The sequence below is a fragment of the Notolepis coatsorum genome, assembly GCF_963971535.1.
Source record: "Notolepis coatsorum genome assembly, chromosome: 3".
In the NCBI taxonomy this organism is placed as follows: domain Eukaryota; kingdom Metazoa; phylum Chordata; class Actinopteri; order Aulopiformes; family Paralepididae; genus Notolepis; species Notolepis coatsorum.
The window spans coordinates 18,738,817-18,762,680 of record NC_140167.1 but is presented as its reverse complement, the minus strand read 5'-3'; the positions used below and the strand labels follow the sequence as shown (position 1 = coordinate 18,762,680).

Below are 23,864 nucleotides of genomic sequence, written 5' to 3'. Positions count from 1 at the left end.
ACATACAGGTTGAACTTTAATATGGCATAAAGAAGAGTATATAAATGAGAATGAAATTCAATGATATTCCTCCTTAGAGCAAACACTACATATTATTGAATTCGGACCTATTAATATATCATTATTATTATCATTGCAAAAAAGTTTTAATTAAAAGTGAATAGTTTCAAGAATATTGACAGTAGTGAGAAGAGTATAGATGTGTCCACGGCACACTGTCGTGGCGTCTGGTTCATTAAGTTGCGCCTCAATTAACAGTAGTCAATTACAAGAGCCATTTTCCCTCATTCATTGAGGCTACTATTTGATATTGCTTTTATAACTACAAACTAAACCTCTAATATCACACTTGAGCACACATAATGGCCAGCCTTTGGTATTGCCTATCGTAAATATATGATTTTGTAAATATATGATTTTGGGACCCTCTCGAAAACGAGATACTGTATCTCAATGTGGTTTTCCCAATAAAATAATTTCAATATATCAGGTCAATTATTTAATAATGATTTAGTAAATCATGATTTGGATGATTATTTTAATTGGTAAATTGATTTAAATTAATTTCCATTGAAAATAAAAGTCCCCCAGATATTATATTATATGACCTGCATAGTTCAAATGAGCTACTACTGAACTGAACTATTTCATAACATACAACACCAATGCATCCTACCTGTTTGCAGATGAAATGTTTGCTGTAAATCCAGTATTTCAGCCAGGTCCCGGTTGTTAGATTGTCCACTGACTCCACTCCCAGGTCATGACAGATGCTGTGTGTGGATGATGGCGAGGTTTCCAGTGAAGTTGCCGCGCCGCGCACCAAGTGTGTGAGTTTGCGCACTGCGACTGCGCAGCGTGTGGATCTTCCACGGTGGGGGCCATACACTGTCTGTGGTACAAATCTGCGATAAAAAGCAGTTTCCTGTTGCTAAGAATACCTTAAAAAGGCGAATTAAGTTCAAGACGAGGCTACTTATTAACGGCAAACCTGATTATGCAAATGTTGTTTGTTCTATTAACGACGTGACGTTAAATATCAGCGGTCCTGAATAGTTGGGCTGAAAGTAACGTGAGCCGTTTGCAAAACCGTTCTTCAAAATCTACAAGGGTGAGACGGTGAGTCAGTCTGTCAACTTTGAATGGTAATGCAATGAGCACATCAACTAAATTATAGAAAACACACAGTGGTGGTAAACATCGCAAGTATGACAAAATATACAGTGTAGCACTGAGCAAATATTAATAATTTTGTACCAATGAACGGAAGGGTATTCCTGTGTCTGATGGGTCACTTCAGGTTCCTCATTGTATATAATATAGGTAGGTTGCTTGGTGGTGGCTGGCTATCCTGAACAGGACTGCTGGTGGTGGTTCTATGGTCATTGGTAAATCATGATTTCCTATGGCAGAGCTGGCTTACTTCTTCTTAGTAGAGCTCTGTCTACCCCTAGCTGTGAAATGATCTTACTACCACTGCTGATTCTAAGCAGACACATCAGGCCAAATGCATTTCATAAGTTTTATTTATTGTGTATAACTTTGCAAACACATCGATTAGGCCTACACCAGAGACAGAATACAAATAGGAGCAATAATCAAAGAAACTCCAAAGAAGTTATTAAAATCAACTATTTACAGAGCCTGGTCAAGTTCCCCCACTTTGTACAATGATAATATATTTGAAAGAGAATATAACGACAGCTTTTCATCATAGCAAATTAAATTCTAAGCATTGTATTAATCAAAATATAGTTTGCATCAACACACTTGCTCTATTTGATTCCAAGCATTTCATTTGAGCCTTGCATTTACATTATTTCTCTACATTTTAGCAATAGCAACATGAAAATCTTGGTAATATGTGATGCACATGTGTATTTTTGGTCATATACTGCACTACAAAGGCCTATGCTTGCCCTACACTCAGTTTTACTGTGAAACTATTGTAAACATTTTTCGTAATGTTTCACTGCTCAGTAGCGGTAACAGATTTTACATCAATCTTCAGAATGAAATCTTTGGCTCATTAGCGTAATCTTCTCGAGAAATTAAGCACAAGAACACACTTTAACAGTATTGATTTGACCATTGTCTAAACACAGTGAAGCATTTTAAAATGACCAGCAATGAAGAACAGAGACGTGGCTTACTTCAGAACTGCATCATAAGTAAGTATATTTCATGAAGCCTTGATGTGAATGCTCAATCACATTGCATAATTACAACTTGATCACGTTTTGCAGTACGATTTTATATAATTTCTTCCTCTCTTTACACATCTGCCACATAGATCCTAACCACGGTCTGAAATTAACACTAGCCACTATCCAAATGCCGGTAGCCTAGATTCTTTTTTTTACGTGGCTGGTAAGTCTGCCAATTCTACTAGCCACTTTGGATAGTTCCCAACACGTGTTCAATTAGCCTTTTCTCAAAACGGCTTTGGCAGATAAGGTAGAAATGGCTAGTGAAAATTTGAATCCACACTTGACCCTCAGGCCTGTTGACAAAGAAAAGCTAGTGTCATCATCATCATGCCCCCGTCACCACTGATGACCTCACTTCTGAGCATCCTCAAAGAACTTAATTTTGTCATAGTGTACAGAGTCTTTCAACCGTCGAATAGACGACGCCGCTGTTTCGCCTAAGACGGGCCCGCTAGATTCTACTCCAATAACACGCGTCACTTTCTTAGTTACGACAACGGTTTCTCTGCTTTCCCCGGACGTTTCCCTCACGACATGCTTCTGAACGACTGTCCTCTTGCCACTCTCTGTACGGCGAGACTCTTCCACGGACCACGATGCACCGTCTTTGAACTCCGGTGTCAGGGACAGACCCCCGGACGATTCGACATGAAAATCGACTAGTCGCGTGGCCTGCTGCGCCCCCGGTGTCGCCTGTATATTCGACGTGATCACGTGGATCTTTCCGGATTCCAGTTTGAGAGTATCCACCGACGACGACGACGAGTCCCTGGAGGATAGAATGGTGACCTTCTCGGGTAAGCCGGCTTCGGTGGAGATCAGCTCAGTCCTTGTGGTGGACGTTACGACGCTGCCGTGCACTTCTCCGAGCCCCACGTTGGCATTAGGGTCAGAGTATTTGACTGTCATCTTGGTTGGAGAGAATGAGGAGAAGCCTAATTGTTCACTTGTCACTGTAGAGCTGATATCGGCGAAGGCGTCCGACGACTGAAACGAGTATGTTGTGCTTACGTCATCGTCACCTGCGGGGCTCTGTTCACTCTCTTGTTCCTCTTTTTCAACTTGTTCTGAAGGAGATGTCAATCCAAATTTTGGGAACTTCAACCAGCCAACCCTCTCTGGACTTTTGCTTGATTCTTGCTTGAGATTTGTTTCCTTTTCTATTCCGGTTGTTTCTGTCGTCCTTGTAATGGCCAGCGCCTCACGTTCCTCCGGTGACCGACTGAAACTCAGCCTGGGAAACTTGAACCTCGGCTTGCTTTTGATTTCCACTACTTCGTCCTCTTTCTGCCCTGTTTGAGTTTGACTCTCGGCGATGGACTGAGCGGTAAATTCATTTGGTTCAGGGACGGCTGCTTCCTCTTTTGAGGGTGTAAGCTTTTCTTCCTCTTCAACTTTTGTGGAAACATCAAATTCAACATCAATGGCCTTTAGGATCTCACCGAATGATGTTAAAGTCATTTTGGGTAATTTCCCTGGTCCTTGTGGCTCGAGTTGAATTTCCAAATGATCGTCTTCAAACTCGATATCAGCAGGTATTTGAACATGTTCATCCTCAGGTTTCGGGTTTGAAAAACTGAGTCTTGGCATTTTAAATGGCATTTTGAATTTACTTGGAGAGCCATGGGATGGACTACCAGCCTCTGTCTTCGCCATTTCAGAGTCTATTGCTATGGTTTCCTGTTTAAGACGATCAGTGTTGGGCACATCTACATCAATGTCAACACTTGGAGCTTTAATGTCAATTGCAGAATCTTCGTCACTGTGTACATCCTCGTCTACATAAGGTACGTCCACAGTGATATTAGCGGTAGTTACTCCAAATGTAGGCAGTTTGAAAGTTGGCATCTTAAATCTTGATGGTGATACTGCAACATTTTTCGGTTCAACTTCACTCTCAGGAGTTTTAACTTCAACAATAGGCTGTTTTACCTCCACCTTCACCACTTCAGGCTGTTTCACCTCCACCTTCACCTCTGGAAGAGAAACATCCACCTCTGGAAGATTGACATCAGCTTCGGGTTCTTTAACGCTTGACTTTGAAAATGAAAATCTGGGTAATGAAAACCGTGTCTTTTTCATCGTGGCCTCAACCTCAGATTCTTTGATTTCTGCTTTTGCCTCTGGCAGTGTGACATCTCCATCTTTCTTTGACAAGCTTATTTCTGGTCCTTCTACTTTTGGCATAGAGAGGCCGATATTTGTTAATATATACCCGTCTCCTTTTCCTTCAAGTTCAACTTCTGTACTTTTCACATCTATAGACGGGCCTTTAATGTCAAGGCTGGGTACTGTAATGTCAACTATGGCTCTTTTTTCAGGTGTTTTAATCTTGGGTGCTTTAATATTGATATCGGCCTCCAGTTCTGGAATTCCTTCAGTGGCGCTTGGAGTAGCTACTCCAAATTTAGGTAATTTAAATGTTGGCATTTTAAATTTTGATGGCGATCCTGCAGTCGAGTCTTTCAGCTCGACTTCCATTTCTGGAGCTTTGATTTCCAGTTCCGGCTCCTTCACCTCCACTTTTACTTCCGGAAGAGAAACATCCACATCTGGAAGAGTGACATCAACATCGGGGCCCTTAACGCTTGGCTTTGCAAATGAGAATTTCGGCATTGACCAGCTTTGCTTTTTCATTTTAGCATCAACCTCCATTGCAGGTGTGTCTGGTACTGAAATGGTGGCAGAGGTCTCTGGGACTTTAACATCAGGGAGTTTGACTTCTGCTTTAGCTTCTGGTAATGTGACATTTATGTCTTTCTTTGAAAGGTTGAGATCAATTTCAGGTCCTTTAATGTTAATATCCATGTCCACATCGGGTACCTCAACGGTGGCGCTTGGAGTAGTTGCTCCAAATTTAGGTAATTTAAATGTTGGCATTTTAAATTTTGATGGCGATCCTGCAGTGTCTTTCAGCTCGACTTCCATTTCTGGAACTTTGATTTCCAGTTCCGGCTCCTTCACCTCCACTTTTACTTCCGGAAGAGAAACATCCACATCTGGAAGAGTGACATCAACATCGGGGCCCTTAACGCTTGGCTTTGCAAATGAGAATTTCGGCATTGACCAGCTTTGCTTTTTCATTTTAGCATCAACCTCCATTGCAGGTGTGTCTGGTACTGAAATGGTTGCAGAGGCCTCTGGGACTTCAACATCAGGGAGTTTTACCTCTGCTTTAGCTTCAGGTAATGTGACATCAACATCTTTCTTTGATAAGTGTAAATCAATTTCAGGTCCTTTTATCTTCTGCATTGAGATTCCAAAACTTGGCATCTTAAACTTTCTTCCTTGTCCGTCTAGTTCAATGTCAGTCTCTGGAGCTTTGATATCCAGTTCTGGCCCTTTCACTTCTACCTTTACTTCAGGAAGAGAAACGTCCACACCTGACATGTTGACATCAACTTCAGGTTCTTTCACACTTGATTTTGAAAATGAAAACATAGGTAATGAAAATCTTGACTTTTTCATCTCTACAGCAGGACCCTCGGCTGAAGGTTCTTTAACTTCAACATCAGGAAGTTTGACTTCTGCTTTAACCTCTGGTATTGTGACATCTACATCTTTCTTTGATGCACTTAGATCAATTTCAGGTCCTTTGACTTTTGACATAGAGAGACCAAGGCTTGGCATTTTAAACTTGCCTCCTTTTCCCTTAAGTTCAGCTCCTGGACCTTCAATGTCAATGCTGGGAGCTGTAATGTCAACTGTAGCTTTTGGAATCTTCATCTCAGGCCCTTTAATATTTATATCTTTGTCCACATCAGGTACTTCTACAGAGACGGTTCCTGCTCCAAATTTCGGTAACTTGAATGTTGGCATTTTGAATTTGGATGGTGATCCTTCTGTGTCTTTCAGTTCAACTTCAACCTCAGGAGCTTTTACTTCCACTGTAGGTTCTTTCACCTCCACCTTTTCTTCTGGAATAGAAACATCCACCTGTGGAAGATTTACATCAACCTCAGGGCTCTTAACGCTTGGCTTTGCAAAGGAAAACCTTGGCATTGAAAAGCCTGGCTTTTTCATCTTGGCCTCCACCTCTAATGCAGGTGTGTCTGGTACTGAAATGGTGGCAGAGGTCTCTGGGACTTCAACAGCTGGGAGTTTTACCTCTGCTTTAGCTTCAGGTAATGTGACATCAATATCTTTCTTTGATAAGTGTAAATCAATTTCAGGTCCTTTTATCTTCTGCATTGAGATTCCAAAACTTGGCATCTTAAACTTTCTTCCTTGTCCGTCTAGTTCAATGTCAGTCTCTGGAGCTTTGATATCCAGTTCTGGCCCTTTCACTTCCACCTTTACTTCAGGAAGAGAAACGTCCACACCTGACATGTTGACATCAACTTCAGGTTCTTTCACACTTGATTTTGAAAATGAAAATGTAGGTAATGAAAATCTTGACCTTTTCATCTCTACAGCAGGACCATCGGCTGAAGGTTCTTTAACTTCAACATCAGGAAGTTTGACTTCAGCTTTAACCTCTGGTATTGTGACATCTACATCTTTCTTTGGTGCACTTAGATCAATTTCAGGTCCTTTGACTTTTGACATAGAGAGACCAAGGCTTGGCATTTTAAACTTGCCTCCTTTTCCCTTAAGTTCAGCTCCTGGACCTTCAATGTCAATGCTGGGAGCTGTAATGTCAACTGTAGCTTTTGGAATCTTCATCTCAGGCCCTTTAATATTTATATCTTTGTCCACATCAGGTACTTCTACAGAGACGGTTCCTGCTCCAAATTTCGGTAACTTGAATGTTGGCATTTTAAATTTGGATGGTGATCCTTCTGTGTCTTTCAGTTCAACTTCAACCTCAGGAGCTTTTACTTCCACTGTAGGTTCTTTCACCTCCACCTTTTCTTCTGGAATAGAAACATCCACCTGTGGAAGATTTACATCAACCTCAGGGCCCTTAACGCCTGGCTTTGCAAATGAGAAGCTTGGCATTGACCAGCTTTGCTTTTTCATCTTGGCATCCACCTCTACAGAAGGTGCTTCTGGTACTGAAACGGCAACTGAGGGCTTTTTGCCTTTAACATCAGGGAGCTTGACTTCTGCTTTAGCTTTTGGTAACGTGACAGCTCTGTCTTTTTTTGACAGATTGAGATCAATTTCAGGTCCTTTAATGTTAATATCTTTGTCCACATCAGAGGTGACACTTGGCGTAGTTGCTCCAAATTTAGGTAGTTTAAATGCTGGCATTTTAAACTTTGATGGCGATCCTTCAGTGTCTTTCAGTTCAACTTCAACCTCCGGAGATTTAATTTCAGCTCCTTTGACCTTTGGTAATGATATTCCAAAACTTGGCATTTTAAACTTTGATGGCGATCCTTCAGTGTCTTTCAGTTCAACTTCAACCTCCGGAGGTTTAATTTCAGGTCCTTTGACCTTTGGTAATGATATTCCAAAACTTGGCATTTTAAACTTTGATGGCGATCCTTCAGTGTCTTTCAGTTCAACTTCAATCTCCGGAGGTTTAATTTCAGGTCCTTTGACCTTTGGTAATGATATTCCAAAACTTGGCATTTTAAATTTGCTTCCATGCCCGTCAAGTTCACCTTCAATTTCTGGTGATTTAATTTCCAAATCTGGCTTCTTCACCTTCACCTTTACTTCTGGGAGAGAAACATCCACATCTGGAAGATCAGCGTCAGGAGATTTCAAACTTTGTTTTGAAAATGAAAAGCTGGGCATTGACCAGCCTGGCTTTTTCATTTTAGCATCAACCTCTATTGCAGATGCCTCTGGTCCTGAAATGTCAGCAGAAGTCTTGACTTTAACATCAGGTAATTTAACCTCTGCTTTAGCTTCTGGCAATTTGACATCTACATCTTTCTTTGATATGCTTAAATCAATTTCAGGACCCTTAACCTTTGGCATAGAAATGCCAAAAGTTGGCATTTTAAACTTGCTTCCTTTTCCTTCTAGTTCAGGTGCTGCACCTTTCACATCCACATCTATAGATGGGCCTTTAATGGCAATGCTGGGAGCTGTAATGTCAACCGTGGCTCTGTCTTTAGGGATTTGCATCTCAGGCCCTTTAATGTCCACATCAGGTACTTCTACAGAGACATTTGGAGTAGCCGCTCCAAATTTCGGTAACTTGAATGTTGGCATTTTGAACTTTGATGGTGATCCTTCTGTGTCTTTCAGTTCAACTTCAACCTCAGGAGCTTTTATTTCCACTTCGGGTTCTTTCACCTCAACCTTTCCTTCTGGAATAGAAACATCCACCTGTGGAAGATTTACATCAACCTCAGGGCCCTTAACGCTTGGCTTTGCAAATGAGAAGCTGGGCATTGACCAGCCTGGCTTTTTCATCTTGGCATCCACCTCTACAGAAGGTGCTTCTGGTACTGAAATGGCAGCAGAAACCTCTGGGACTTCAACATCAGGGAGTTTGACTTCTGCTTTAGCTTCTGGTAGCGTGACATCTATGTCTTTCTTTGATACGCTGAAATCAATTTCAGGTCCTTTTATCTTCGGCATTGAGATTCCAAAACTTGGCATTTTAAATTTGCTTCCATGCCCGTCAAGTTCACCTTCAATTTCTGGTGATTTAATTTCCAACTCTGGCTCTTTCACTTCTACCTTTACTTCAGGAAGAGAAACATCCACACCTGGCATGTTGACATCAACTTCAGGTTCTTTCACGCTTGACTTTGAAAATGAAAATTTAGGTAATGAAAACCTTGACCTTTTCATCTCTACAGCAGGACCCTCGGCTGAAGGTTCTTTAACTTCAACATCAGGAAGTTTGACTTCTGCTTTAACCTCTGGTAATGTGACATCTACATCCATCTTTGATGCACTGAGATCGATTTCAGGTCCTTTGACTTTTGGCATAGAGAGACCAAGGCTTGGCATTTTAAACGTGCCTCCTTTCCCCTCAAGCTCAGCTCCTGTACCTTTCACATCTATAGATGGACCTTCAATGTCAATGCTGGGAGCTGTAATATCAACTGTGGCTTTTGGAATTTTCATCTCGGGGCCTTTAATGTTTATATCTTTGTCCACGTCAGGTATTTCTACAGTGACATTCGGAGTAGCTACTCCAAACTTTGGTAACTTGAATGTTGGCATTTTAAACTTTGATGGTGATCCTTCCGTGTCTTTCAGTTCAACTTCAATCTCTGGAGCTTTAACTTCCAGTTCTGGCTTCTTCACCTCCACCTTTACTTCTGGAAGAGAAACATCCACATTTGGAAGATTGGCGTCAACTTCAGGAACTTTAACACTTGGCTTTGAAAATGAAAATTTGGGCAGGGACCAGCTTTGCTTTTTCATTTTAGCATCAACCTCCATTGCAGGTGCGTCTGGTACTGAAATGGTGGCAGAAAGCTCTGGAGCCTCAACATCAGGGAGTTTGACTTCTGCTTTGGCCTCTGGTAATGTGACATCAACATCTTTCTTCGACAAGCTTAAATCAATGTCGGGTCCTTTGACTTTTGGTAATGAGATTCCAAAACCTGGCATTTTAAATTTGTTTCCTTGCCCATCAAGTTCAACTTCAATCTCTGGGGGTTTAATTTCCAGTTCCGTCTCTTTCACCTCCACCTTTACTTCTGGAAGAGAAACATCCACATTTGGAAGATTGACGTCAACTTCAGGAGCTTTAACACTTGGCTTTGAAAATGAAAATTTGGGTAAGGACCAACTTTGCTTTTTCATTTTAGCATCAACCTCCATTGCAGGTGCGTCTGGTACTGAAATGGTGGCAGAAGTCTCTGGGACTTCAACATCAGGGAGTTGTACCTCTGCTTTAGCTTCAGGTAATGTGACATCAACATCTTTCTTTGATAAGTGTAAATCAATTTCTGGTCCTTTGAGTTTTGGCATAGAGAGACCAAGGCTTGGCATCTTAAACTTGCCTCCTTTTCCCTCAAGTTCAACTCCTGCACTTTTCACATCTATAGATGGGCCTTCAATGTCAATGTCAAGGCTTGGTACTGTTATATCAACTGCAGCTCCCTCTTTAGGAATCTTTATCTCAGCTCCGTCAATGTGTATATCCATGTCCACATCAGGTCCTTCCACAGAGACGTTTGGAGTGGCCGCGACTAACTTTGGTAGTTTGAATGATGGCATTTTAAATTTAGCTGGGGCTCCTTTCAGTTCAACATCCTTCATTCCAACATCAATCTTGGGGGCTTTGATTTCTACTTCAGCAGAATGTTCTTTGAGTTCAACATCAGGAAGTTTGACTTCTGCTTTGACCTCTGGTAACGTGACATCTACTACATGTTTCTTTGATGTGCTTAGATCAATTTCAGGTCCTTTGATCTTTGGCATAGAGAGACCAAGGCTTGGCATTTTAAACTTGCCTCCTTTTCCTTCAAGTTCAGCTCCTGTACCTTTCACATCTATAGACGGACCTTCGATGTCAATAGTTGGTGTTATAATGTCAACTGTGGCTCCCTCTTTGGGAGTTTTCAGCTCTGCTCCATCAATTTTGATATCCACATCAGGGACGTCTACAGTGGCCTTTGAAGAAGCTATTCCAAATTTGGGTAGCTTGAATGTTGGCATTTTAAATTTGGTGGGGGATCCGTCAGCATCCTTTTTTGGAACTTCAATCTCGGGAACTTTAATATCCACGTCTGACTCCTCCACCTCCACTTTTCCCTCTGGAATAGAGACATCCACGTGTGGAAGACTTGCGTCGACTTCAGGAGCTTTAACAGTCTTTGAAAATGAAAATCTGGGCATTGACCACCCTGGCTTTTTCATTTTAGCCTCGACCTCTATAGTGGCCGCATCTGGTACTGAAATATCAGCAGAAAGCTCTGGCGCTTCAACATCAGGAAGCTTGATTTCGGCTTTGGCGTCTGGCAATTTGACATCTAGATCCTTCTTTGATAAGCTAAAATCAATGTCAGGACCTTTGACCTTTGGCATAGAGATGCCAAGATTTGGCATTTTAAACTTGCTTCCTTTCCCCTCAAGTTCAACTCCGTCCACATCCTTCAGTTCAACCTCAATCCCGGGAGCTTTTATTTCCACTTTAGCAGAAGGCTCTTTTACTTCAACCTCAGGAAGTTGGACTTCCGCCTTCATGTCTACATCTTTCTTTGATAAGTTCCAGTTAATTTCAGGTCCTTTAACCTTCGGTATTGAAATCCCAAAGCTTGGCATTTCAAATTTGGGTCCTTTTCCCTCGACTTCAACTCCTGTACTTTTCACATCTACGGATGGGCCTTCAAGTTCAACGTTGGGAATTGTTATGTCAATTCGCTTTGCTCTATCAATGTGTAAATCCTCATCCATATAAGGTACATCTGCAGTGGCATGAGGAGTAGCACTTCCAACCTCAGGAAGTCGGATGTCCGCTTTCACATCTGGTAACGTCACATCTACATCTTTCCTTGACAAGCCGAAGTTAATCTCAGGTCCTTTTACTTTAGGCAATGATATTCCAAATTTGGGGAGTTTAAACTTGCTGCCTTGCCCGTCAACATCATCCTCTTTCACTTCACTTCCACTTTCTGGAGCTTTACCGTCCTTTTCCATCTCAAAACCTACTGATACTCCAAATGTTGGCAGCTTGAATTTTTTATCTTCTTCCGCAACTAATTCCTCAGTTACACCACCCTCAAACGATGGTGCCTTTCCCGTCACTGATAGTTGAATTTCCGGGGCTGTTACAACCACTTCCGATGTCTTTTCAGCATCTTTCTGCGTGTCAACTGAATCGGCATCTGTTTTCGCTAGTGAAATGTCCTGTGTATGAGATTTGCCAAATCTTGGCAGTTTAAAAGATGGAAGTTTATGTTTAGTGGGGGACTTGATCTTCTCCTTTTTAGATTCCTGTTTGACGACAGTTGCTTCCATCTCATGTTTTCCAGAATCAGTAGATTTAGACTTTACCAGTGGTACTTCAACACTTAGCAAAGTGGCTGAGTCCTTACTGAGTTTTGGTTCAGTTTTCGACTTTTTCATCTCTTGCACCAATTTATTGCTATCGTCTTTAATTTTATCTTTAGGTTCAGAGAGCTTAGGCAATTCGAATCCAACGTCAGGGAATCTTATATCCGGCGTTGTAATTCCGAAACTAGGCATCTTTGACTTCTTAGATTTTTTATCTGATCCTTTAAGACTGGGAAGAACAGTCTCTCCTATTACGGCGGTGTCTCTTTCTGCTATAGATATTTCTGCAGATGCCGTTGAAGTGGTTGTAGCTTCGTATTTTATTTTTACGTCTCCTACTTTGGTCTCAGTTATAGTTTCATGGACACTTAAATCAGCAGGTGTCACCTTTGGCAGCTTGACCGAGGTCCTGGTTAAAATATCTGGAGTGCCTTTTTTGTCAAACGTGCTGAAATGTGCCTCCTGCTTTGCTTTACCATCTGCAAATTTTGTTGGCGTCATATGTGTTTTCACTGATATTCTTTGCGCATTGGCATCTATCATCATAATCTCTTCAGGAATAGGCATTCCTGAGGCATCAACCTGAGGCAGCTTAAATCCCGGCAGTTTGGAAACTGCCTCTTTGACGCTGTTGACGTCGATTGCCAGTTGCAACGTTTCGGATTGCGTTTCTTCACCGCGACCAGTTACAATGGTGATGGTCGATGATGCAGCCTCCATGCCTGGTATCACAATATCCTCACGTTTTGGAAGTTGCGTTTTGGAAATACGTCTTTCATGTGACTCTTCCTTCACCTCTGTACCTTCCATTGAAAAACGCTTGACCTTTGTTGTACGTTCTTCAACATGTACATCCATTCTTTGTATGGTTTCCTCCATGGCAATGTCACCCATGTCTACCGTAGGCAGTTTGAATGCAGGAGCCGTTTGTGTGGCTGTTTTTCCTTTTGCATACATTTGAGGAGATTCCCTAAGAAGCCCCACACCGGACATGTCAAGAGAAAGGTCTACTTTTGGCATACTTATGTCCACCTCTGGCACAGATCTCAACAAGGTTACCCCTGCATTCTTATCGTTAATTACTTGAATGCTGGTATCGGTTGTTGTTTGGCACCCCTCCTGAGATACGACACTCGAGATGATGGCGGATTTTACATTTTCAGTTGGTTCTACTTTGTCAATGCTGGCCCCCATTGTTTGGAGTCTTTTTGGTGACGATTGTTCTTTCTTTTTGTCCTCTTTCTTTTTGTCCTCTTTCTTTTTATCTTTACCCAGAATTCTCATTTTTAATTCAGACTTCTCTTTCTTCTTATTTTTCTTTCCCTCTGGAGATTTATTGGGGGAGAGACTTCCTTGAGCCGCCAGAGCCACTGTTATATCTGTTGTTTTCAGAGTGCTTTCCAAATTGATGAGCTCCACCTTGTGCTGTCCGGTTTCCACTACTGCCAGGCTCTGATCGTCCTGCTCAGTTGCCTCTGGATCTCCTATCGCAAAGACTTGAGGAGATCCCCTTGTGGTACTTTCAGGGGATTGCAAGGGGGATCCCTCCGGCGATCCAGTCCCGTTCACCGTTCCCGGTGTCAGTGTATCGGTTTCCTCGTCGACAGAGGCGCTTATGCGACCCTTCTTCCTCAGACCCGAAAGCTTTATCTTGTGCTTCTTCTTGCTCTTGAGAGCGTCCTGGGTTTTGATGGGCGACTCTGTGTCACTAGTGGTCGGGCTCAGCTCCAGCTTCCTCTGCTCGTCGGCCTCTGAGGAACTGTGAGATCTGGTGAAGGGGGACTTGCGTCCTCTGCCTAACGAGGGGAACTTGGGCCATGAGATACGAGCCTCGCTGTGCCTTTTTGTCTTCCCATGCTGTCGCATCTGCGGAGAGGTGCTCTCTTCTCCCTGTTGGGGGGGGGGGGAGAGAAAAAATCATAAAAGTGAGATATCAGTTTGACACCTTATATACTTACTGCACTAAAAAAAAGAGATGCTTTGAAATAACTCCTATAAATAGTACAACTAGTACAACTACAACTACTACAAAATAAATACTACAACTCTACATCAGATTAGCACTATACTTACAGTAGTAGTACTAATTTATATCATTTTACCCAATTTAATCACCTGTACATTTTATGTTACTGTTGCATTTTGCTGTTACATTTGCACTCTGGTTGAATGCCAAACCTCTTTTGATTGTATGTACTTGTACTGTATAGCAACAATACCATTTTAATCTAATCTAATATAACCTTATAACTCGGGACAATACACTTAACTTTTTTCAACACACAGTTTATCCAATTCCACATTATGGTCCTTCTGCTAATTAATACAGTCTACAGCCATAAATTAAAATCTAGTGCTTGGTAATGTAGAATATGAATTATGAATATAATATGAATATGAATATGCTTGTGATTCCAGAGAAGGGAATATAATTTTCTATGAATGACTAATGACAAATCTCATTCAGCATAAAAGAAACCAACAACGAATAATAATAATAAAAAAAGAGCTTTAGTTGTTATAGTTTTAGTTAACAAACAACCATTTTAGTTAATAAACAACCAATTGACCTATCTCAAACCCTGCCCTCTTTTCTGGGTCCTCCAATTGGAGGAGCCCACTACCAATTGGAGGATCAAGAAAAGAGGGCCGTGTTTGAGATTCGTTGGAATAAGGGCAGGTCTTTAAAGAATGTAGGAATAGTTACATTCGCGGCTTCATTTTCATCTGCGATGTCTGGCTGCCGTTTCAGACACAGCTTCACTTTGTAAGCCTGGGCGTGTTCTAGAATCTGCAGGGCGTCCTCATATGTCACGTTGTCAAAGTACACTGTGGCACTCAGAATCTGATCACCTGTGCAAAGAGAGAAAAAGGATGGAAAGTGTTTTCAAAAGGATGTAGCAACAAATAGCTAATTTAATTGACCCCACATACCCCACTAGTCCCACTAGCAACTGTTATGATAAATGACTGATGAAAATGATGTTATATAGCCTTTTGACATATTGGACTTAATTTTTTTTTAAATCACGTTATAAAGCTGTACAACTTATTGAATATATACATATATATAGCCTTTGATTGTACACTTTTCCACATTCCTTCACAGATATATGCTGTAGCCTGTATATAAAAAAACATACCCATAAATAATCAGTCAAGTGCCTTTTATGCTTAGGATGATCACAGTTTTATTTTACAGTGTCAGTAAAACACTGGGAAATGTGCTTACCATCTTCTCCAGAGTCTGATGAGAAGATACCAATTTCCTCTCTGCAAGCTAGCCTAGCTTAGCGCAAATTAATGGAAGAGGATACGGACAACTAGCCTAACTTAAAACTCTGGGAGAGAGGTGCTTTTGGCCAACACCTAGGCTAGTGGTCCCTATCCGCTTCCATTCGTTTGTGCTAAGCTTCGCTAGCTTGCAGCCGGATAGATTTCTACTGAACGCACAGGGAGGAAATTGGTATCTTATCTTCTTGTCTGACTCTGGAGAAGACGGTATTCGCATTTCCCACAATGCCAGCGTGTTCCTTCACGTTGTCACTGCTCAGTGTCTTTCTACTCCGGGTGTGTCGGCTTACCTTCTCTAACACTCAGGCTCTTGGAAGCAGGTGACTCTGGCACCACCGTCTTGATGAAGATTCCCTCTTTCCCCCCTCCGCTGACCACGAGACCCTCTGAGTCTCCGTCCTCCGTCGTCTTCACTATTACCCCGGCCTCCGGGCTGTGGGCTTCCTTTAACAACACCAGAATGAAAAAAAGATGAGAGGTTTCCACTGGAGTTGCTCCTACAGGTAGTAGAAGACTGTGATGTGGTTTTACTGGGGCAGCCACCTGGTATGAACGTGTGTAACTGTGTGAAGCAGGGTGTTGCTGATTTGTGTGCTCAAGTCAAATCTGTCAACCTTCCCTGGGTAAATAAAGGTTAGCTTAGATTATTAAATAAATAAATACAAGAGATTATTGAGAGTGAATGGATACATTTGTTTGTTAATTAATACAATTTAATAAAATAATTGTATTAAATAATGTCATTATTAAATTAATTAATGGATTAATTAGTTTGTTAATTAATCAAATTGAATTAAATAATTTAATTATTAAATTAATGAATAGAAATGTCTTGCACCTTATTATTACCAGTTATAAAACGTCGGTAAGGGATGTATAATAATCCTGGAGATGTTGAGGCAGAAATGTCTCACCTCCAGTTTGCTCATCCTTGGAGCCGAGCGCCTGAACCCGAAGCCACCCTTTCTGCCTTTCTTTCCACCTTTGTGGAAAACATCATCACCCTACCAAGAAACGTGGGATAAATTCAATATTTTAGACAAAACATAGGCTAAACATTTCTTAAAAACAACATTTTATTGTATCATTGTGTGTTTTTGTGTCCCCGGTCTAGCCGAGGATGCATTTCCATAAACTCGTATCACTGTTGCAGTAAGGGGGGGGGGGGGGAAGATATAGCTAAAGTAAAAAAAAATATTCTGACTGACCGAACATAATTCCAAAAAAACGAGACTTGCTGTTGCAGTAAGGTACAACAAAGAAATATGGAATAAAACGTGAACATTTTGACTGAACATGAAAGAAAAGCATAAAACTACAGTTAGTAGGCAGGTGAGTCTTGAGTATATGGGGGCGTTGCGGTGTGACGCTCCATACATCTGAGTACTTCTCTGGGAATTCTTCCACAGGCGAGGATCCTTGTGGTCGCGGCCTCTCTCCCTCTATGTGCTGAGACGGCTCGTCACATACCTGCAACAAGACACACAGGTAGGTGTGATTACCTGCACCGGTGCCCTTTGAGCTACACCTACCAGCACCCGGGATACGGAGTCGTTCATCCCTTGTTAGGGCTGTCAATGGTCCTTAGGATTACCGTTCGACTATGTTGAAATTAGGCACATTTCTAATAGAATTAGAATATTAATGATATTGTTTACATCTTATTACCACATCAAAGCAGGTGTAAAATGCCTACAATTAACAGGTTTGTTGTGTGTTGTATTTGCTATTTACGAGGAAATAGGAAATAATCATCATAGGTCTGTGATTTGTAACCCCCGTTTATTGGCTTTTATTGCAGGCACATTTTCCCCAAATCCCATTTTCCGTTAACCTCATATCAATTATGGTTTCTTTATGTATTTATTTACAGTAAACTGGCAGTTTGATAGTTGAACCCCCTCCCCTTTAAAATTGTTTCTGCTCTATTCCCCTTGTGCCGTACGCTAAAGAGAGTCTACTGCAGGACCCAGTCAGGTGTAAATGACCTCGGCTGCTGCATTACCATGCTGTTGAATACGATAAACAATCAATTTGATTATTTATTTAATATGTTTCACGTATGTGAGCAATTAATCGTGATCGATATCGGAAGGAAATCCTTATGATAGTGGTGATATTAATTTATTTCATATCGCTCAGCTCTAGTGTGGATGTAGTTATACTTCCTCTAGGCTTTTCCCATTAAATGTTTATTTGTTATTTGCAGTTTTGAATTATACACATTTCCCTAAAGGGATACCGTGACGTTTAAAATTTAAGCATTTATCTTTTGATAGCCACTTGTTCTATTCAGGAAAGGTTTCTACATTTGACCCTCAGATAACCTAAAACTGATTTGCACAGAATGTTTGTGTAGTTTTCTGTTTCCCAATATGAATGCCTTGTAACATAGCCACCATTGTTTTGTACAATGTTATTATGAGACAACGGTTGCTATGTTCAAAACAGCGATTGCTACTGTGTGGTGATATATGAGATGCATATCAACAAAAACATAATAATTTGGTGTAAACAAGTCACAGTAGAACAGTAATATCATGCTTTTCCAGTGTTTGACCTACTCTACCACTGCACAGAATTTTCATTTTGAAAGTGGTTACCAATGGTTACAGGCAGCCATACTGAAAAGAGGACAACATTCTGTGTAAGGCCTCTACTGTTAGCATTGCTAGCATTCTTCCTTGTATCCAAAGGATGCTGCTAGCTGCAAGCTAAAGAGACAGGTTGCTAGCAATGCAGAGTGCCTCATGAAGACTTTCAACATTCCATTAAAAAAGTCAAGGTAATCCTCCCTCCCTCCGGTACTGGACCCAAAATGACATCTTCACGTCATAAATCCATGTCTACAGACTATGGATTAATGTTGCGTTTTTTTCTTCAAATGTAGCCAAGAGTAAAGACCCTAATCCGCAAAACTCAAAAGTCAAAACAGCAATAGGTTAAAGTGTTATTAATGAAATATCAGTTTAGGAAATGCATTTATAAACGAGCGAATATAGACGCTTGTTTGTAGTCATAATGATGAATGGCAGACAGGTCTTTCAATGAGTGTCGGAATTTCGAGAAACGACACTACCCAGCTCAAGCCAGCTTCTTAATTACAGGATTTGAATAGAATTGATATTCTCATTTGGTTCATTACAATTTACTCAAGCCTAGTAACAGACACAGTATTTCTGACACCGGGAATACATTCCCTGAGATCCATAGATGTCCCTAGAATCAGATACCAAGAACATGCAAATGGACAATTAAAAAAAAAATAATTTGTAAATGTTTATTCTACGTTCTCATGGAATGAATGAGATTAAAAATATATATATTTTTTTTAATTAATTTTGAGTTAATTTTCATAACGCGATAATTTGCCGTGTAATTAATTCATCTAATTAACGCGATAAACTGACAGCCCTAGTTAAATTATGTGCTTATTCCACATAATTGTACGTGGTTGAGTCTACACCATCCTCGTTCTGAACAATCAAACATTTGACAGAGTACAGCTTTAATGGTTTCCTAGTATCAGTGGAGTCACCCACCGAATCATCTGCACCCGGCTCTGGTGCCCTCAGTCTGCGGCCACCTCCTAGTCAGAGAAGAGAGAGAAAACAAACATTCTTAACATCAACGTGTTCTGCACCTGTATGGTGTACTATTGAATAAATATGTATATACCACTAAATAACGCAATTACATTTAACAACCTGCTCTTATAATGCAATGTGAAATCTTATGATCTTATTGCCTTAATTTGTTTATTTTATTGCACGTGAATAGCCTGGTGGATAATTACATTAGTGTATTTTTGTTGTACACATAACCGGTCAATGAATTCAATTTAAGTAGAAAGCAAACAACTAAATTCTGGTTTCTTCTAGATGCTGTAAGGTTCTCTCTAATGGCTTCGAGGGGCACGTTGCAATAGAGTGGGTCTGGGTTAGGAGATTGAGGACTGCCCAAACGCACACAACAAACTTTATGGGGGAAATGTAAAAGCACAACCTGAAATCCAAATATAAACAAAAGGGTAGCCCCATTACCAAAATTCAAAACCGCTTGGAACCTGCTATCGCAACTAAATTATGCGCAACACTCAAGTAGGCCATGTTTCACAGTGGCAATGTTTGTTAACATTGGAGTAGCAATGTTTGTAGACATTGATAAGACAAGATAAGATTGACTTTATTATCCCCAAGGAGATTTGTCTTGGATATACAGTATAAACAGTAACAGCAAAATACAAAATCACACAGTGAGTGCATACAGTACATAGAGCACATACACAAACAGTCACCAGTCCACATGCACACACGCTCACACACAGTACACGCATAGACTGCCAATAAATTGCACACTGTCTGTCTTGCAATACACCTACACCTGTAGTCATCATAATAGTGTACATACCGTAATTCCTCTAATAGTAACCGGGTCTCAAATACAAGCCGGGTCTCTATTAATGGCCGGGTGCGCTCTTGAGCTAAGCAATTATAAGCCGGCCTCCTAATACAAGCCGGGTTACTAATATACTGAGCTGCATACTGAGCTAGTTACTTGATTTCACTTTGAAAACGTTGAAATGACCAGTGACCACCTGTAATTGCACTGTTTACTATTTCATACAGTACTTGGTTTCAATAAATGAACCCAGTACATTTTACTGGGTTCAAACTGACACAAAATGTTGATTTATTCATTATGATCCGTTTGAAAATTTGAAATATAGGCCTCCCTCTTATACAGGCCTCCTCCTAATACAAGCCTGGTACCCGCTACAGTTGAAACAAATACAAGCCGGGGTTACTATTAGAGGAATTACGGTATATGAAATGGACAAAAATATAGAAAATGCTTATTTTCCATCTACAACTCATATATATGTGAATATATATCTCAAATATATATGATCAAATGATAAATTATACATTACAGATTGGGCTATGGCTGTTGAAACCCATAAAGAAACCATAAATATAGAAGATATGTCACCGAGTTCAACAGGCAGAGAAAAACCCATTAAAGCTGTCGGGTATAAAATATATAGAAAGCAGTTGGCAAGTAATTATGCTTTTACTGTTTGCTCCTGCAACGCAAATAATCCATGATCAGTGTACACCCAGAATGTACATTTATACGATTCTAAATGCATTACAGAAGCGCAGCAAATACAAAAGAATATCAACTTTGTATCACGTGTTATCTCAAATAAATATTCAATGTATATTAACGTAATTACAATTCCTTAAACTTAAAAATGCACAGACTTCAAATGCACAAAACCTTTTCTTACAAGTATATTCTTTAAATAAAGGGTAATTGCGCGGAGTGGACTGACAGATTCCATCCTGTCTGACCACTTGCCGCATTTGGAGACACTGGAGCCGAGGAGGAGACTATTTGGACGGAGTCCTTCCTGGCAAGATGTCCCCCAGGGATCGGCTTACGCAGCCGCCTGTTAAGTGATCCACCCTATTGATCCTGATATCCGACTTACAGCTACTGAGTTTGGCCTTGGAGGCTGAGCACAAGAGGAGGAGGATTTTTCAGAGTGAATCTGGCCAGTTCACCGTGGCTGTTATTATTGTCATGCCTGATAAATTACACGTTTCTTTTTTCATCTCTCTCATGCTGCTGGAATTTCATTTTTTATTTTTTTTACACACAAGATCCAGTGTCATACAGCTTTGAACACAAACACAAATCTATTCAGGCTATCTTAAGCCCCGCCCTCTTGATCCTCCAATCACAACGGTTGCTTCCCTGGAATAAACAAAGTTGTGTGCGTGTGTGCGTGCATGCATGTTTATATGTGTTGTGTTGAGAGAAAGATAGTGTGGCTACGCCAGTATTGCGTCATATCAAGTAAAAAACAAACCAGGTTGAAGGCTGGTTGTCAAATCACATTAGCAGTTCTTTCAACCCATTTGCACTGGTACAGGCTCAAAACACAAACTGCTCATGCGCGTAACTGAGCGTAATAGCGCGTAATACTGATCAGCTGACATGGGTAAGCGGTCAAATCAAGCGTAGCATCACTCCCAGAGAACAGAGGTCCCACAGAAGATAGATTTTCCCACTGTAGACTTTCTGCTTTCTCACACGCCGCCACAGTCTAGAGGTGAAAGCAAATCATCTAAATCCTATGTCATTAAATTGCCTACTATGCCACCTAGACAAGTGTTGAGCAAATGCCCCCCATACATTTTGAGTACTTTTTAAATATAAAAAATTAAAAAAAAGTATACAAATGGCACAAACACCTTACCTGCCAATGTGTTCTAAGTCAGTGGAAAAAAACAGCCAGCTCTTAGTGCCTCCTCGGCGTAAACCTACAGGCTTGTGTGCAGCTGGCAAAGTGGATAATGGGATTTATTCCAAGACAATGGCCAGCCTCTGCTCTGACAGACAAATAAGGCATGAGAACACAGCCTACTTTTAGTACATGTGAATCACACACCGACACCTGCAAATTGTCTCTGCGACACTGACGACTGCACAGGACCCCCCCCCCCCCCCCTCCCTCTGAAGTTCCTAGTTTGTTTTTGAATCTCCCATCTGGGATGCCACTCCTCTTTGTACATACAGTACATACCCCTGATCTAAATGATACTGGCCGTTGCATCTGAATAGTGACACTGTGTAGATGAATGACGGTTACGGTAGCTCACTGTATCAACTGCGTCATATCGGTAATGATGACACCGAGTGGCAGTATCTGAAATCCTAGACCTGAGACTATTGATTGGGGTCTGTGGAGCAGCGGGGATACAGTGACTTGATCATTAGGGCTGTAAAGGTACACGTGTCAGTGTGTACCGTACCGTACGGCTGTGTACCGAACAAATACAACGGTATGTACCACTAACAACCGCCCACCGGGGCTGTTTTTTTCACAATCTAATATTATTATTATTATTTTTTTTTTTTTTTTACAAGTCGATTATTAATTTCAATATAGAATATTCTTTGACAGCCCTACAAGTACAATTAGTTACTGCACACTACATCACCCCCGAGTGGAACATGGAAAGCCAAACTTTCCCCCACTGTACCGAAAACCCGTACCGAACCGTGACTTCAAAACCGAGGTACGTACCGAACCGTGGTTTTTGTGTACCGTTACACCCCTATAGATCATGTATTTTGTGTTCTACTCACTAGTCATTAGTGTGTAGGGCCTCGTCCAGTTGGCCTGCCCTGAAGACTGGCACAGGGTGGTAGAAACTCCCTTCTCAAATATTTGTCATGGGTGCCGCAGTGACTTAATACAAACCGCTTGGGGAAGCGATTTCTACATTTGATTCGCTGTCGGATGATTAGATATAATTAATGATTCGTAAAGGGCACTTGTATCTCTCTAACCATACAGATCCAAGCAGGATCTTACCCTGTAAGTACACACACCGACGGGCGAAAACATATACTGTGTGTGTGTAAACGTATAAGGGATAGGATTGCTGCACAGGTCTCTGCTGCAAGCAACAGATCAGAAGTTAAGTATAGATCCTGGATCCCTTTGTGCTGCTGATCCTGTGTGATTCATATTTGGGAGCCACACTGCAGCATTGCTAAAGGGTGTGGCTCCTTCAGTCTCCACTACTGTGTTGGAGAATAGGGACGGCATAGGTTGCAACCGCATGGCCCACGACGGTCTGTCCTTAAAGGGGAATGCCACCTAATTTTATGAATTCACATGTTCTCCCTGTGTCCACGGGACAGACCGGTCAGTATTTGTGAACAGTGGGCCGGTCTCTCCTAAAGCTAGAAATCGGAGAGAGACCCCCCCTCCCATCGGTGACATCACTGGGATGTAAACTCTTACACTCAAATGAGGTTTATATTCTAGCAGTGCTAGCAAAGGTCTGAAGCGGAATTAAAACCACATTTGTGTGTAAGAGCGAACACTCTGCTTCACTACTGGATGCACTTGATGCTACACTGGAAAATGTATAGGCTACTGTCTATTTGAAATGAATGATGAGCATAGTTTCTTTTCTCCCGTTTCTTTCAGCCAACTCTAATAATAATAACTTGGTTTTATATAGTGCTTTTCAAAAGACCCAAGGTCGCTTTACATTAAAAAAAAAAAAAAAAAAAAAAAGTAACAAACATAGTGGACAGACACAACATACAAAGTGGTAAATTAGGGGTTAAAGGCCGTGTTGAAGAGGTGGGTTTTGAGGAGTTTTTTTTAATGAGTCCAGAGTTGGGGTGTTGCGGAGTTCTGCAGGGAGGGAGTTCCAAAGGGTGGGAGCTGCCACACTGAAAGCTCTGTCCCCAAAGGTCCGCAATCTGGTTCGGGGGAATGGAGAGCTGACCAGTGTCTGTGGATCGCAGGGACCGTGACTGAGTGTAGGGGTGGAGGAGGTCAGTGAGGTACTGAGGTGCCAGAGCGTGGAGGGATTTGTAAGTGAGCAGGAGGGTTTTGTAGGTGATGCAGGATTTGATGGGGAGTCAGTGGAGGTGGATGAGAGATGAGGGTGCTGCCAGGGTTTG

General features: G+C 41.3%; 4 protein-coding genes across 4 annotated transcripts in view; all 4 read right to left on the bottom strand.

The window, feature by feature from the left end:
* Nucleotides 1-1,650: 1,650 nt before the first annotated feature.
* On the bottom strand, nt 1,651-4,171 carry LOC311224590 (uncharacterized protein). The gene has a single exon (XM_084309626.1). It carries the CDS (start codon nt 4,056-4,058, stop codon nt 2,562-2,564), a length of 1,497 nt encoding a protein of 498 aa, XP_084165752.1. The 5' UTR covers nt 4,059-4,171; the 3' UTR covers nt 1,651-2,561.
* Nucleotides 4,172-4,735: 564 nt separating this feature from the next.
* LOC311225709 (uncharacterized protein) lies at nt 4,736-8,693 on the bottom strand (the record flags this gene model as incomplete). Its single annotated transcript, XM_084311104.1, has 3 exons — nt 4,736-4,762; nt 4,884-6,127; nt 7,763-8,693. The coding sequence occupies 3 exons, from the start codon at nt 8,691-8,693 to the stop codon at nt 4,736-4,738; spliced, it is 2,202 nt and encodes a 733-aa protein (XP_084167230.1).
* A 104-nt stretch (nt 8,694-8,797) lies between these two features.
* Nucleotides 8,798-11,261, bottom strand: LOC311225707 (uncharacterized protein; the record flags this gene model as incomplete). The annotated part of the gene is made up of 2 exons (XM_084311102.1): nt 8,798-8,824; nt 8,916-11,261. 2 exons carry the CDS (start codon nt 11,259-11,261, stop codon nt 8,798-8,800), a joined length of 2,373 nt encoding a protein of 790 aa, XP_084167228.1.
* Nucleotides 11,262-11,389: 128 nt separating this feature from the next.
* LOC311225706 (uncharacterized protein) overlaps nt 11,390-23,864 on the bottom strand; it is a gene marked incomplete at both ends in the record, with an annotated part of 33,731 nt that continues 21,256 nt past the window's right edge. The window contains 6 exons of the mRNA XM_084311101.1: nt 11,390-11,401; nt 13,245-13,961; nt 14,779-14,924; nt 15,656-15,809; nt 16,280-16,369; nt 16,743-16,835. Of these exons, the coding sequence (XP_084167227.1) occupies nt 11,390-11,401; nt 13,245-13,961; nt 14,779-14,924; nt 15,656-15,809; nt 16,280-16,369; nt 16,743-16,835 (1,212 nt within the window). The remainder of the gene's footprint in view (nt 11,402-13,244; nt 13,962-14,778; nt 14,925-15,655; nt 15,810-16,279; nt 16,370-16,742; nt 16,836-23,864) is intronic.

Excerpts from the sequence above, each read along its gene's own strand:
- LOC311224590 (XM_084309626.1), bottom strand. The coding sequence starts at position 4,058 with ATGCCAACTTTCAAACTGCCTACATTTGGAGTAACTACCGCTAATATC.